Below are 16,778 nucleotides of genomic sequence, written 5' to 3'. Positions count from 1 at the left end.
GATCTAAAGAGAAATCCGTACTAACAAGTAAAAATGTAAAAGACGGCGAGGAAAATCGAACGGGAGCGTCGTAGAAGGCGAGATGAAGCATATCGAGGAAAAGCGAGGAGATCTAACGTAAGTAGAGACGAGCTCGTTCAAAGTCTCGGAGATGCCCGTGATATCTTTTCCTTTGAATCGTTTCCTCGCTGCTATCGCACCACCTGTCGCTGCCATCGTACTTGTTACATTCGCCAACCCCTCCCGTCGCTTCGTTCTTTCGTGGGACAAAAAGAAATCGAATTACGGGCGGAAGACGCGTACACGATCTGTCTACGATCGATTCGGTCATTCTCTCGAGGTCAATACGAACGATTTGTTACAAACTGATCGTTCTTCCGACAGATTGCTTCATCGCTGGGGAGGGACGGGGGGGGAATTATCTCGAGGAAATTTATCATTTTCCGAAAAATAAGAACTGCATAATTTCGAATTCAGTTTAACAAAACATGTCATTGTCGTTGACATAATTACAGTTACATTAACAATAAGTATAGAAATTATTTTTCTGTATCTATATATACGGTATAAGACTCTGAGCTCATTAAAATTCTGATTGCACTTTTTATTTTTGATGAATAAATGTTTATCAAGCTAACTAATGTTTATTTGATGACAACAGATTTTATTTAGTCTGTGACGTATATAAAAGGTATTCTCGATTATTTAAGAATAAATAGTTCTTACTAAAAGATGGTATATTGTAGTATTATTTAATATTCTATTATATTAATATTATATATAGTGTGTAGTTTAATATGATATATAATATATTGTAGTTCCATCTTATATCATAAAGATATCTATCTTTATTCGCGATAAGATAGAAATTTTTGCCATCTATTTTTAATTCTGAATTTATCAAATGTGTAGCAATGGAAGCCGAGGACGACGAAGAGGTCAGTGACAGTAATGAAAGATCCGACGAATCCAGCGAAGGTTGGGACTGTGTCGGGGGCGGGGGCGGAGGTGACGATGGCGGAGGAGACGAGCAGCTCTTTCAGATCAGCCGGTTGCAGCAACACGCCAACTCGGAAAATAGCTTCAACCGGTGAGTAGTGCTACTTCTTGTTATCGCTCGTTTAAAAATCCATCTATATCGTATCATTTCATTCCTCTCGCTTTGGCAAACTCTTCACATAATATACGGAAAGATACAAGTATTGACCGTATAACTGAGCATAAGACAAACATATATATATACATACGCAGACATGGAGCCTCTTCTCAGCAATTGTGATGTTCGCATGGATAAACCAAGAGTACAATAATATCGTACATCGTGCGAGAGATCGCTGCCGATCAGTCTTTAATAAACGCATAGCGTAAGAAGATTGAGCCGAAGTGTCGCTATACAATAGCATTTGTACCTTTCGCTTTGCCCGTCATTATTTTGCGCTTTCTACTCGATTTCTCTTGCAATTAAATATTAAATAATTCACTCGATGCTGGTCCAATAGTTCATTTTAGGACTGGAAATTTGATCATATGTTCGACTACGCGAAGTAAACTGCTAAGCAAAAACATACACAATAATTCCATATAAGTAGATTGTTATTATTATTATTAATGTATATATGTATACAGAACTATTATTACATTAATCGGATACAATGATTAAATCTTACTCTGTCCGATTCGTTAGATTAAAAAATATAATATATAGATGTTTATATGTGATTAAAAAATAATAAATGTTAGCATGTCACACCCTTATTAAATTATTTAGTACAGACTTAAGTAGAACTTTTCAAATATAGTTTTCAAGTATATATACTTTAGTAGAACTTTGCAAGTACTTTTCTAGTTTTTGCTATATCTGAACACATGAAAATAGTTTAACTAATTTTTTTCTTAAAATAAATTCCTCACAAAAATTTTATAAATATTATTTAAGTAGAAATTAATTGAAGTATAATATCTCCAAAAAATATACAATATTTCTCAACAATATTTCTAGCAAGTTAAAGTTTATCCCATGATGAACAAGATTCATCGAAAAAGAAAATGTATATCACGATAAATTCATATAAAGGAGATTCTAACGAAATCGTGTGTAACGTGTGCTCGCGAGAATCATTTCGCCCTTTTCCAAGTTTCCAAGTAGAAACTGCCAAGAGAGTTTAACGAACTCTCTCGTTTAGGAACGCTGTATTTTTCCCAAATTTCTCCAAATACCTATTTTCAGTCTCGCACTCTTCCTCCGCCAGACGGCTCGTATCGCGCGCAGACAGAACTCACTCGAAACAGTATTACCTATCTACCTACCTATTACCGAGAAGAAGAAAAAGAAGAGGAAGCCGTGCTATGCACGCGTACGATTCGGACGTTGCGAGTGCGGACCGGCCAAATATACGCGGTGCGTCAGCGTCGCGGCGCGCGGCGTCGCATCCTCCCTTCCTGCGTCGTTTCAACTGCCGGGCGCCTCGTTTGAGGTCAACGTCATCCGGCCTCTCTTTCCTTCTCTCTCACGTACGCGCGCGACTGTCCTCACCCTCTCACCCCCTGCCTCCCTTCCTTCTCTTTGCGGTATCCTTTGTAACGTCCCTTCCCCTATCTGTCTCTCTCCTTCCCTTTCTCGTTCTTTCGTTTTCTTCATTTGTCTTCGTTCGGGACATTCGGACGCGTCTCGGATGAGCGAACTTTGAAACAAGCATACGCGGGTACGCTCCTATGCTTGCAAATACACGAGGTCACCGTTATCGTTGAAGAGTTAATGCGAAGAGGGCTATAAGTGTCATATAAAAAGCCACTAAATATTTTTTTTACTTGTATTTTGAAAAGCACAGAAATTATGAGCACACATTTTTCATATTTTTTTATTTTATATTTTATAAATAGTCACATACACATAAGTTGTACGCATGTATAAATTTTTGTAACATTTTTATAAGATTTTTTGAAGAAATAACTGATGGATATAAGGAAGTAGCTATATATTGCGTATTCAAGACATTCTGGATAATATATAACAGAAAAATGAACGTATGAATATGTTTATTATAAAAATAATATTCCGAATAAATAATGTATTCAGTGTGTTAAATCTTCAAGTATTTTACTGGCTGGATTATTATTGCGATAAAAATCTCCATACTCTTATTAAAAATTCCAAGAATTATTACGCGTAACTGCAGGAAAAATATAAATCTTTTACGGTAGAAAGATTTTCGATTCGCCTTGCGGTTAAGTGGACCTAGGCAAAAAGCGGAAATAGCGTGCCGCCCCAGTCGTCGTTAAAACTGCCGTTTTTTTTTTTTGCAAATTGTAGCCGATGCACGAGATGCCGTACTGAGAACATTACCATACGCGATCGAACATAATCGAGCGTTCCGCGAAAAGATGCGTAAGATATTTAGAGAGATGTCCAGGTAGCTTGCGCATTGTTCACGAGATTTATAATCCTTTTATAGCATCTATAACAGAAAAAATAAAATTTAACGAATTATTAATGTCAATTGAACAATTAAAAGATTTATATCCGAACATTTTAGATGTACGTGATATACTTCTTTTATATATATATGTATATATTTTTTTTTTTTTTCATTTTGACATAATTAAAGTATTTATAGGTTGAATAATATAAATCGAACTAGACTTAGCTTCCAGTCGGCAGAAAGAAAATATTTTTTGTAGATTGCCGTAGTTGCGTGTCGCCGGTTGCTCTAGTATTCTGAAACGTGTAATTAAAAGCATGTTTCGTAATCACTCACACGTTCCCGCACGGTTTCCGATTACCCACGGTTAGGGACAACGTACGCGAATTACGCGCTTACGGGATTCCACGTGTAACCGTGTAGTTTCTTCCGGTGTAAATGAGCCCGGGAGAACGTGGAACCCGAGTGTTCTCACGTGTTCACGGTATTCTCGATGAAGGAGGAATGCGGCTGCATATCCACTTTTTTTACACTGTGAAATACACACGTTATTACACTCGTCTTTATCGTCGTGTACATATTAAGAATTAATGGTGAGCTAATATTAAACCCCGTGGCAATATCTCTTTATTCTGAAAGCATTTTAAGCGCGCGAGAGCACATCCTCTTGACACTTTGATCTTTATTCGCGTCGCTTGACGCGACCGTTTGACTTTAACTCTGTGTTTACCTCGATTATATACATCAGATGAGTAAAATTCGACGTCCTAGACTAAGCTAAATTTATCGCTAAATGTGGAATACATAAGACCCTTTGTTCCTATATACATTGTTAATGCGTTACGTCGTTTGTTCAGCCCAACTAATCTGTAATATCGGGACGATCCCTGACGATCCCTGTTCCGAGAAATGAAAATTTGACGAGCAAGAAGATTCATTATCGACGGCCGTTCTAGATGGCCGCTAATACTTTCAGCGTCGCGACGCAGTTCCGTGAAACGCGCGTCACGCGTGCATGGGAAATATTTCGGAATACCGAACGAGTTAGAGAGGGATGTCGGGCCGGCACGACGGGTTTGTCCGGATGGTACGCCGTGTCGGTGTGTGCGACATCGACCGGCAGACGAAACAAAATACTGCTAAAATTAATCCGGGCCTTAGGTCATGTCTGCAAGGAGTCTAGACGACGACGACGACGACGACGACGACGACGACGACGACGACGACGACGACGACGACAACGACGACGATGACGACGATAGCGATGAGGACGACGCGACTCGTCGCCGAAAGTGGACCGAAGCGTGTGGGCGCGAGATACTTTAACGAGTTCTGGTATTTCGACACATTTCCGACTTCCTGTTGTGCACTTCTACTCTCTTTCCACTGTGTCTTTGCTCCTTCTTTTCCGTTATAACAGCCTTCTTTCCTACATCAGGATTGCTGTTTGTCTAGACAACACGGTAGACAAATTTAGGAATTTTCTTTTCCAGAGGAAAATTAGAAGAGATGATTGATAAATTACGAATATTTTATGGTTTTATTATTATTATTATTATTATTATTATTATTGAATCGTTGCATATGAAATTTGGATCATTTGTATATTAATAATTCTCCGAGAAATATGTAATTGCAAAAGTAATATTTTTCACGTTTGTTTCAATTTATGTATATAATAAAAAATTTTAAGATGAAAGAAGTAAAAAAGTTAAAAAACATGTTATGACTTTTATATGCAACGACTAAATATTTTCATACCATTCATGTTATTTTGATTTTTACCTTTCCCTTTTTTTTTATTCTCTTTGAGTTTTTAAACGGTTCCTTAACATTTATACAATTTTATTTTAATGGCACTATTAGAGGGACGAAGTAAAACTTATTTTCGCTCTTCGGCTGTTGAAATTCAATAGCCTGCCAGAGAGCTTTAGAGCTCTCATCCCCTATGAATCCGTAAGTTACGTAAAAGTCACTTATGTAAATTTAATCGACGCACAGGGCTTTTTATTTATTTAACTTTTTATCCATATCTATTAATTCCTCTCTCATACAATTTACCAAGTATTATGCACGAGTAATTTTTCTTTATACAAAAAAAGATGGTTGTAAACTGTGCTATTTTAAGAAATATCGCTACACTTTATTCACCGTTGCACGTCAAAATTCTAATTTTAATATAAATCGTCATCAGTATATCCCACACGACAATCCTTTATCGCAGATTATAACCCTCTAACGTGCACGCCATCAATTCGATTTGCGCTGTTAGTGATGTGAGACAGAAGCGACGAAATTTGGTTCGACGATGACTGGGTCGATTCCGGTCGTCGAATATTTACTATGTGTCGTGCCTCTATTGCCGCTGCGTAGAACAGACAATATGGACATTGTTCGGTGTGAACACAGCTTTCGGCCAGATGGCACGATTTTCCGATCGTCATCCCCCGCTTTTTCTGCGCTCGCCGCTGATTGTTGCTCGCTCCCGCTTTTCATTTGCAACGTTACCCGGCGATGAGAAATTGACGCGATTTATTCATTACGTTATTTATTTATTTATTTATTACATTGCATGAGTTTATTCATTATGGAAATAGTACAGTTGATTTCGAGAAAGAGACGGAAATATATAACAAGCGTTCGTTATTTACAGAGTTCCAAGAAATCACTGTTTTATATTATTCAATTTATATATACAATTTTATCGTTTACAACATTGGTGCACCTAGCTTCAATTAGCAAAATAAGCATCTTCTCTGTAACTTTATGGCGTTTAAATATGTCCATAATAATCGATAATAGATTAATTCTTTAGCATGATTTGCGATTTCGCCTCGACTTTCGCTAAGACTTTAACTCATTTTTAAGAGCGCAGATTGCGGAAAAGTTACGACTCAGTAACGTCACCTTTAATAGCACCACGATTGCATGATATTGCGCGACGTAAAGCAACGAAACGGAGCACATTGGCCGCTGCGAATTTTCTAGCACGGTAAACGTTGCACACACTATGTCAATATGTTGCATGCACAAATAACGCGTATTTACCATGGGTCGTGATGCGTGAAAAATAGTTGTTCGTCAATATCGCATGTGTCGCGCCCATATATAATGGACAATTTTGCGAAGGATTGCTTTTTCAGAAACCGCAAATAGAAGAGAGAGAACGGAACGTTTCAAAGTTCATTTTCGAATTGTGCAATTAACGTTATTGACTGGAAAATTGAAAAAAAAATGCGAACGGAGTGCGCGTAAGGAATCACGAAAAAATGCTGGTAATCTATAATTATCTTTCATCGCGCGCGCGCGCGCGCGCGCGTGTGTGTGTGTGTGTGTGTGTGTGTGAGAGAGAGAGATGGTTTGAAAGAATTGTAAAGCCGATCGTGGCACGCGCCTTCGTCTTACGACCATCTGCTGGTCTCGTTCTTTCTATTGGTCGTTCTATTGCTCTCACCTTCTAATCGCTTCCTTTTTTTCCCGCGTCTCTACACCTCCATTCGGAGGCGTAACACTGTCATACATTAATAACTTCTCAAAACTGTCGCGAAACGAGTAATGTTCTTTAATACGACGATATTATTGTCCATACATCTGTCACGGAAAATGGTCATTACGAGGTCCTCGCCTCATTAACGGTGTGTCATCACGATAATGTAGAAAACACAAACTGGTAAACTTTTAACAACGCTCTCGTTCTCATCGATTATTACTTGCTCGCTCATTGCTGGATCTGTGTTCCTTCATGGAAATTTTGTGTGTATATGTAAATATTGTTAACTCTTTTATCATAGATTATATTTTACAAAAGTAAACGAATTCTATTGTTTTATTTACAAATAAAAGTATAAAATGTAAAAATGAAAATTACATGATTTAAATTGCATTTAATTTAAAAGCAATTTTTGATAAGGTTTATGATTTGTGTTATAAAATATGTTTGGAGGAAGATCTTGAGAAAAATGTACGCGGCTATTTTTTTCATATGATGCGTCAAGGGGGGGATTAAGAAATCGACGAGGTTAACGAAGAGGAAGCTGCGGCGAGGGTAGCGCCAACGGAAACAGCTACGAAAACAGTCGCGTCACCAGCAGCAGCCGGCTTTTAGGTCTTTGCTCTCTCGCGCAACTTCTCGCTTTGTGTCTGTCCCGTTCGTCTCTTCTGGTCCCAGCAGGGCCGGGTGTTTTTTATTTTTTTTTTTTTTTTTTTTTTTTTTTTTTTTTCGAATGTCGATTAAAAGATTTGAACTTTATAATAAGGAACTTATCTACATATCGATGAAAAAAAATTTATTGAAACAAATATTATTTTTGCACGAATGAAACGAAATTTTTTATTATTTATCATGACACATTACGTATTTTGAACATACTAAGGGATGAATACGACTTTGTCGAATAATAATACGAGTTTTTATGCTTTGAACAATGTCGATGTCTTGAATCAGAAATTTCTCTAAATCTATCGAATGACATATTTTTTTTAATTTTTTATAAGACTGTAGCAAAAGATTAATATATTCCGATAGATAAAAGTAAAGAGTTATTATCGGCAGTCAATACGTTCAACTAACTCCATCGCAACTTCCACGTGTCTATTCAATTTGTTCCAGTGTATCGACAACCATTTTGATTTGCACGATATATCATATCTATATAAAAATATATATTTCTAATTCAGTTATTATAAAACAAAATCGACATATATATTTTTCTCTGTTAAGAGATATTAATGTTAAACAGTAGATTTACAGATATTATCTCTCTTTCTCTTTCTCTCTCTCTCTCTCTCTCTCTCTCTCTCTCTCTCTCTCTTTCTCTTAATTTTTTTAGACAATAATTTCATTATTTTTTAAATTATTTTGAAAATCTTGTAAAAGTTATTTCAATAATCACGAAGGGGAGAAGAAAGTCTTTATAAGGATTAATCTATAAAGGGATCAAATTATTTGTAAGTAATTTTTAGAATTAAAAAAAAAGTATGCTTTACAAAAGCCTTTTCATTGTTCGTGAAGAGTGTCAATAGCATTCCTAATATTGATAAGTGAGTATTAGTCTGTCGTGGTGGTCATTCTTGTTTCCGAAACGAAGACTTGGGGTGCTTGATGCTCCGGTTACGGCAGTGTGGCTGCCTGTCTCTCTCCACATCCTCCGCACCACCGGCATCGCCGGGAGTAATCCGTGTGCATTTACGACCCTCGCCGCGCGCACGGTCGTAACATCGTGCATACGTGTCGGTGAGGGGCAGGTGTGTACACTCGGGTAGAAACGAGACTTATCCGTGGGGAGAGAGAAGAGTGAGACGAAAAACAAAGTGAGAGAGGAAGAGACGAAAAGGAGAGTGATATATATATATATATATAGAGAGAGAGAGAGAGAGAGAGAGAGAGAGAGAGACTGAGGTTGGGAGGGAGGAGGAGTAGCGCGTGCCGCCGTCGACCATCCGGAGGCCAGGTGTAGCCTTTATCCATTTTACTCGCGTTTGTTACCCTCGGACCTCTACGATTCCGATGCACCCTCTGGGTCTCGCCGCTTCTGGGGCGCCCTTCGGTCGATGTGAACGTACGGGAAAAGCAACGAAGAGTAAGAGAGAGAGAGAGAAAGAGGGAGGAAGGGAGAGGGGGAAGTTGCAGCGATCAACGACCAGCGTTCCTTTGGAACATTAGCTTCGAGATGCGAATTTACACACCGCGCCCTTCGCAAACACGCGCGCGAACGATGGCCCCGTGCCATCGTGCGTTTTTATTTCCCCCATTTAAATTTTAATGTTTAATTCGTAATCTTATGTAAATTTGTAAGATATTACGTTTCTACAGATTTTAGATTTATCACAGCTGCCAGCTGTGTGGGATTAGGACTTTGATTAAAGCGATTTTGCGTGAATAAATTCAATTGAAGAAATCATAGAAATGTTTCTATTGTCCTAAGAACGTACAAATAAACATTTTAAGCAGGAAATTTGCACGAATAAATGCATGCGATTAATATATGACTATAATATATTTAAAATACTGACAAAATAAACATAATGAACAAGAGAGTTTAATTGATGAGTAGAATATAAAGAAAATTTTTCTCAAATAATACATAGTTAATGTGCAACATAAGATTGTAATCGATAACGAGAGCATGACGGGACGAAGATCGATATTGTTCTGTAATTTCAGCGAAAGATCGTAGGAAATAGGTACCACCTGGAATTTCAAAAATCCACTCCAGCTGTCGTGTCTGGCGCGATCGACGAGTCTAATCCCAGAGTAGCGCGAGGGGGATAATCACGCTCCCCTTCATCGTCCTTTCGTCGTTTCCCCTGTCGTTTCACCCCCTCGGAACGGCACACGCCCACGCGGAAATGATGCCCGCCCCTAAAGTAATCTACGTGACCCCCAATAACGATCTATTCGAGGAGCGTTCTTGCAATGCTGTCGATTTTCCTCTCGATCTCTCGTCATATCGGACACAAATCCTCTGATTCGAAGAATAAAATAAGAACATTTTGGAAAAAAAAGAATGACTTTAGTCAATATATGCTTATCTAATTATGCAGCTTTCTCCATTATTTGACTTTTTTAAGTAAAATTATAGTTTATTTTGTCAAATAATATACTCACTATTGTCACACCAACGGAAGTGACTCACGAAATAATGTGTAGGGTGCATCAGTTAATGACTAGCCGCTAAAAGGCTTCCGATTCTATATTTATATATTCTATATAAATATTCTATTCTATATAAATATATATCATCTTATATAATGATATAAGATGATATATATTTATATATGAAAAAATGATGATTTCTAGAAAAAACGTATAATTTCACCAATTTTCTGATAAATTTCCTTTAATATCGTGTCTTTCGAACTTGCGCTCTTTTATTATCCATCTTTTTTTCTTTTTTGCGTTAAGCCGACATCGATGAATTTGCAGTATTTTTCTTTTCAATTCCGTCATGATACTAGGATCAACATCTCTCATCGGTTATCTCGTCGTGAACGTCTCGTAGAGTAGGACAACGTTAAAGAACTTCCCTCGGAAAGAAACGCGACGACGACCACGAAAGCCTTTTGACATGCATTAAATACGACAGCAACTAAGTGTTCATCCTTTGCCATCTCTTCCTGCCATCGCTTTTCTCTCTCAGTTACGATGATAGATCCAGACTATTTTATCCTCCTAGAGAACCAAGAATCTTTTATCAAAAACCATCTAAAGGATTGATGGATACGAGTAGGAAAAATGCATATCTGAAATATCAGTTTTATTTTATAATCCTGAAATCAAATTTGTATTTTCTAATGAAATTCAAAACACTTATTTTGATTTAGAAAAACGAATCATTTATTATAAAAAAAATTTAACAGATTTTTTACTCTTTAGGAATTTAAAATCTTAAACTAACACCTAATCAAAATTCAAAACGTGTTGGTATTTTGGAATAGTATTCCAAATTATAATAATATTTTTTTATTTGCAATAATCACGTATAAATGTCGCTGTCGAAGCCAGCACATTCACTGTACACCCAATAGCTACACATGAAACACATCACCCATAATTCACTTCTACATCATTATTAAAGCGTTTTTTGCAAAAGAAACAGTATCTTGATCATTCGGTTGAAAAATTCCACTGGACTGAATACTTGCAACATATATATATATACACACACACACACACATTACATACATAACATATTATATACATTATATATATTACATTAACTTTACCTTAGGTATTCCAAATTAGAAAATGTACATCATTTTACGTCAAAACCAAATAGAAAAAATACATTAATAAATCACAAAAATTAAAGGCTTATAAATTAAAAATTAATCTATACATTTACACAAAAACATAAAAATTACTTAGTATTAAAACAATAATAAGGGATTAGAAACATCATATTTTGATTTTTGAACTTAGAGAAACTTGTTTGCCATAGTCATAATTAGAGCTGATGATACCTGGGTCCGTACGCTGGACCGTCCCATTCAGGTAGCGAAACCATTTTACCCTGTATTATCTGTATCTATTATCTGAATTATTCGGATTATTTTGTATTTGTATTATTCGCCACTATTATGGTCGAAATAATTGATATCTTTATTTATATTTAATACAAAGAATTAATAATAACAATTTAATAAAAAAGCGCTAAACCATTTAATTATTATATTGTAATTAATTCTTTGTATTAAATATAAATAAAGATGTCAATTATTTGTACACAAAAAAAACAATAAAAGTAGCAAATGGTACAAGTAATTCGGATAATTTAGATAGTACAGGTACACGGATAGAACGGTCTTGCTTTACCCGGATGGGACGGTCCGGATACCCGGGTATTACCTATACATTTCGGTTAATGGGCGAGTACCTCACTAAGTATCTCACTACCTAATCCAAATCATTATAGTCATAATAAAATATTAGCATTCCTTTTGTGGCATTTTTTTACATTTTGCTATATAATTTTCTATTTAATTCCAATATTTGCTGATAAATAGTACTATAAAAACATCAATTTTTTTAAAATTTTCATTTATCAACAGTATCACAAGTATCCTACACTTCCCCTATTATTTGAGAGTCATTTTCAGAGATAAAAGAAGTTTGAAAAGTCAAGACGAAAAAAACTTTGAGTGATTATTTTGATTATTTAGAGCGCCTGAAAAGTGTCATGCAATAGAAAAAGAAGCGTTAAGAAATTTCGCACTCAAGAATTAATCCACTGAACAAATTTTGCATTATAAAATATACGATATATAATACATATATAAAATATACGATATATATATATATATATATATATATATATATATACATAATGTTACAAGTTTTTTAATTGACTTGCAAAAATTATCAGTTTTGATTATCAAGTGAGGATTGCTTTTTTTGCTCTTCTGTAGTTCGCGATATGGCGAAAAAACAATTTTTAGTAAATTTTGCTCGAGATGTTTGACAAGAAAGATTTCTTAGATAGTAAGTAGACCGATTCGAAGGGGTGATCCATTAGATGATGAGGTTCAACGTTATGGTCAGTTCTTCGAAGAACAGAGGCGAGGCGATTGGCTATCATATTACAACGCCAGGGTTACGTTAAACCCGGTAACTGAATATATCTCTCTGTCCAATAGTCGGCAAACGTCCGACAACGATCGAATTTGTCCAGCCAGACATATCGCTTCTGGCGTTCTTTTTTTCCTCTTTTTCTCTTTTTTTATTCCTTTCGTTCTTTTTCTCTTTCTTTTATTTTAGTTCGCCACTTGACTGCCAAAATATATCAGTAAAACGAGTTTTCAACTCAATTGCATGTGCATTCCGCCTCGAGCGCTTTGCGCAAACGTATAAAAACTGATTTTTTGCGGCTCGAAACAAGCGTGCGCGCTCCGTTTTTTATAGGTACATATTGTTAGTTTATTTTAAAGATGTTATTCCTTTCTAGATCTTTTCTTTGTATTTTCATCAAAATACATGTACAGATATATAATCGCCCTTTAGGCGAAACATTTGTGTTTCTTTTCAAAAAGAAATTCGACAGCTCGATCTTATGTAAGTGTTGATCGCGCAATTGCGGGATCAACACCATTCGGTCCGCCTCACCCGAAGGAAGACAATCGCGCGCAGCAGGTCCTTAATTGCCGTTGGCATGGTACGAGAGTTGCGGTAGAGTGTAGCCGTGAACGTGCCGTGCACGCTCGGCGTTTGTGCACGCGCCACGAAGGAAGAGTCCAGGTGCGAAGTACGTCCCGTCCTCTCTCCCTCGAAGCGTCTTAACCACCACCTTTCGAACGTACGGCACCTCGTGTGGCGCGATCGGCAGCGCAGTTTCGGGGGAGATAGAGAAAAGAAGGGAAGAGGGAGATGGACAACCTCGTAAGAAGGAAAGCTCGTTTTAAGGATGCCCGTGATGCGCCGTGCCGCGTGCCCCTGTAGATCGAGAAATGCGACGCGACGGGACACGAAGGAGGATGGCCGAGGGGCGAAGGGGGGCGACAGTAAGAAAGAGGAAGGGGGCTCTCGACAGGGCGGTTTGCGCTGCGGCTGTGCCGTGCGCGCGGAGAGGCAGCTGCAAGTGCGCTCGCGAGATACGGTTTAGATCGTCGTGGCACGAGCCTTTGCAGCATGTGTTTTCTTCGGCTTCTTTCTCTCGCTCTCTCGCGTATCTCTTTCTTGTATTTTGCTATTCTCCCTCTTACACCTCCGTCTTCCGTCTTCTTACCTTTCGTCTTTCTCTCTTGTACTTTTGCTAATATTGTTTTCCTCGAATGTGTTTGTAACCACGAATTTCGTCCAACATACAGGAACTGCAAAACTGTTGAAAATAAAGTTAGTCCAAAACTTTAAATACTATTTAAAATAAAAAAGTTATGATAATTTTATCGAAATTACTAATTTAATTAATAATTTCAATTATTGCACTTTAAATAAAGATTTTTTATATATTTGTTTTTGTCGCTCTCATAAATGATAACATCACGGAATATAAATTTTTAGATAACGTCGAATTTACATGAAATAATTAATTTCAATTTAGATTTAAAATATATTTATCATTATTATCTAGATATATTTATCTCTCTTTATACTTGGAATTGCTCTATCATATACTCTATCAGAGATTGCAAAAAATTATCACTGGATGTGCATTTCAGAACAACGATATAAGTCATTGATAAGACTGCTTCGCGATTTACGAAGAAAATAATGACTTTATTGCAAGATATTGCATAACATTGATTAAATCCAGTTATTGAATAATTTCTAACTTTTTATCGCATCACATTCGCGCAGTATATATATCTATGAGCATCTTATCTTTTCTTTTATTATTCAATTAACAAAGTATGATTTGTATCGGACACAAATTATTGCACGTTACACATTATATTATTGCCAAGAGACAATCCTTAAGTACAATAATTATGGAATATCAGTGCTCTCTTTCTTCCATGTATCAAAGGTCTTGCTTCAATATTTCTTTCAGAAATAATCGAACATGTACCTGTTAGTCGTCATAATCTTCTCAAGAATATCTTGTAGGCGATTGTCGGTGTCTAGCACTCGATTCTACCTTCGTGCGGAATTAATGATTCCTATTGATAATGATGAGGGTAGGTATGTCCAAGAGTTCGTTTTGTGAAACTGTACTCTGCAAATTTTTTGCTAATATCTTGTCTGTCAACGCTACATTAAATTCTATTAATATGATGATTACGTCAGAATTAAAACAAGTAGCGAAGAAAATTTTAATTTGAAAACAAAATTACGAGTCGAATATTTCTTAATTCGAAACGCAATCTTATAAACAATCGGAAATAGCAAATACGCTTATTTACTCAATTAAGTTTCAGTCATGCAATTATATAATAAAATCTTATCGGCTGTACAGACTTGATCAGATTTCACTTTCAAAAATTTCAATTCGAGCGAAAAAAATTTGATTGATATTTAAATGTTAAAAAGTAACACGGAAGTTTGGCACGTGATTCCTCGTGCCAAACTATAATCACTCATTTTAAGATATCCTATCCATAAACTTCTATTTTATGAGATAGAAAGTTCGTTTCTTTCTTCATGGACATCTGGTACAGGCCGCAGGCCCGGGAAAATTAATGCACTTTTTCCCGAACCCCGCGCAAGTGTGTTACAAGAGAAGGAGAAACAAAATAAGATCCTGGAAGGTACCTTTCTCTCCTTCCCCTACTTGCCCTCCTCCCTTATACTTCGCAGTAGCATCTGCCGCGGTCTTCGATGAAGTGATTTCTTAGTGCACCTTTTCCTTTCCTCTTCCTCTTCCCTTTTCCTCGCAGCAGCGCGTGCATCGCTCCGGGGTGCTGGCCCCGATGGGCCCTATGGGAGGAACCGAGAAATTTAGATTAGGTACAGGTAACCAGGTTGTGCGTGCGCTGCCGGTACATTTACTCTTCTGCCTTTTCTTCTCTTGCTAGCCAATCGAGACGTTTTACCCGTTTTATAACGCGTACAACATCAGTTTTTCATTATTGTACTTTTTCTCTTACATACACACATTTTCTCTCTCTCTCTCTCTCTCTCTCTCCTTTCTCTTGACGAAGAAATCGATCTAGTAGCAGCCGCCCGAGCAGCTTCCTTTACGCGCGTACGAATGGCATTGACAGGAACCCAGGTTACTATCCTTCGTATCGCAGCTGACACGCACGCGCCACGTGGTTATTCAGCAGGCACCGTGCATCGTATATACAGTGTGTCCTAAAAGTCCAGCAACGGCTAAATATCTCGAAAATAAAGCACTTTACAGAAAAATATTTCAGACAAAAGTTAAGGCTTAAAAGGACGCATTTAATGACAGTATAAGTTTGACTATAGGTGACGTTTTCAATGTCAGGGCAAGGTTACCTGGAATTTTTTAAAAGGAACTTTATATTTTTTTATTGCATATTTTTATAGCTCTTCTTGAAACCTTTTCAAAACACTATAATTTTATCCACTTTGGATTAACATTTCGAATTATCGAATTTTTTTATAGTCAGATATCGATTATGTATGTAGTTATAAACCAATCAAATACGAAAACTGTTTATTATATAGCTTTGAGCCTATTACATTTTTTGTTCAGCAGATCATAAGCTATATATAACATATAACATAAGAAAACCAGCTGATTTACCGAGATCCAATTAAACTACAAAATCTTTTATTAGTACACAATTCGTATATATAAAGATCTATATGAATACATGTAAAGATACTTTGATCGATGGATTATTTTCAAACAATTTAAAGTTGACTTTCTTAACGAAAATTTTATTGAATGTCATATATGTTTTATCGCGATTTTTTATAGATATACAAGTATCTTTTAAATTAACGCTTAAATTAGGATATCAATATTGATATAATATAATTGACCTGTTACGTTAATTAACGTATTTATGTGCGTAATGTTCTCTTTTTTTATATACATTATATAACAGTATGTAATTTCATAAAGATGCTGATAGGAAACAAAACGTTAATATATTAGCACAATGATGAACTTTATTTGCATGTGTGTATTCAATCTTTATACAATAATGTATCCATTTCAATGTAGCCACATTTATTCTACAATTTAGTAAAACAATATGTTACTAAAATCTATTTTATAATACCCTAAAGTAAATATGTATGATAAGACAACTTAGTTTTATTCTTGTTTTTGATGTTTAATTTTTTTCTATAAATATTTGGAGATATCGTTGTATAAATAATTCTCTATATTTCAATTCTTATCAATATCTTTGATGGTTTTCTCTAGAATAAATTCAAATCGAAGAATATTAATACAATATAAACTTGTTTTGATATTAGCAGATATGCTGGAAGAACAGATTGCCTTT

At 36.3% G+C, this 16,778-nt stretch overlaps 1 protein-coding gene across 7 annotated transcripts in view; it reads left to right on the top strand.

The window, feature by feature from the left end:
- Positions 1-16,778, top strand: part of LOC140667496 (serine/threonine-protein phosphatase 4 regulatory subunit 1) — a 139,467-nt gene that overhangs the window by 28,136 nt on the left and 94,553 nt on the right. For all 7 annotated transcript variants that reach the window (XM_072895550.1, XM_072895581.1, XM_072895559.1 and 4 more), the window contains exon 2: positions 913-1,090. In XM_072895550.1, the coding sequence (XP_072751651.1) occupies positions 915-1,090 (176 nt within the window). In that variant the 5' untranslated portion in view covers positions 913-914. The remainder of the gene's footprint in view (positions 1-912; positions 1,091-16,778) is intronic.

This window comes from Anoplolepis gracilipes, chromosome 1 (genome assembly GCF_047496725.1).
Source record: "Anoplolepis gracilipes chromosome 1, ASM4749672v1, whole genome shotgun sequence".
NCBI classification, from domain to species: Eukaryota; Metazoa; Arthropoda; class Insecta; order Hymenoptera; family Formicidae; genus Anoplolepis; species Anoplolepis gracilipes.
This window is presented reverse-complemented; position numbering and strand designations above follow the sequence as displayed.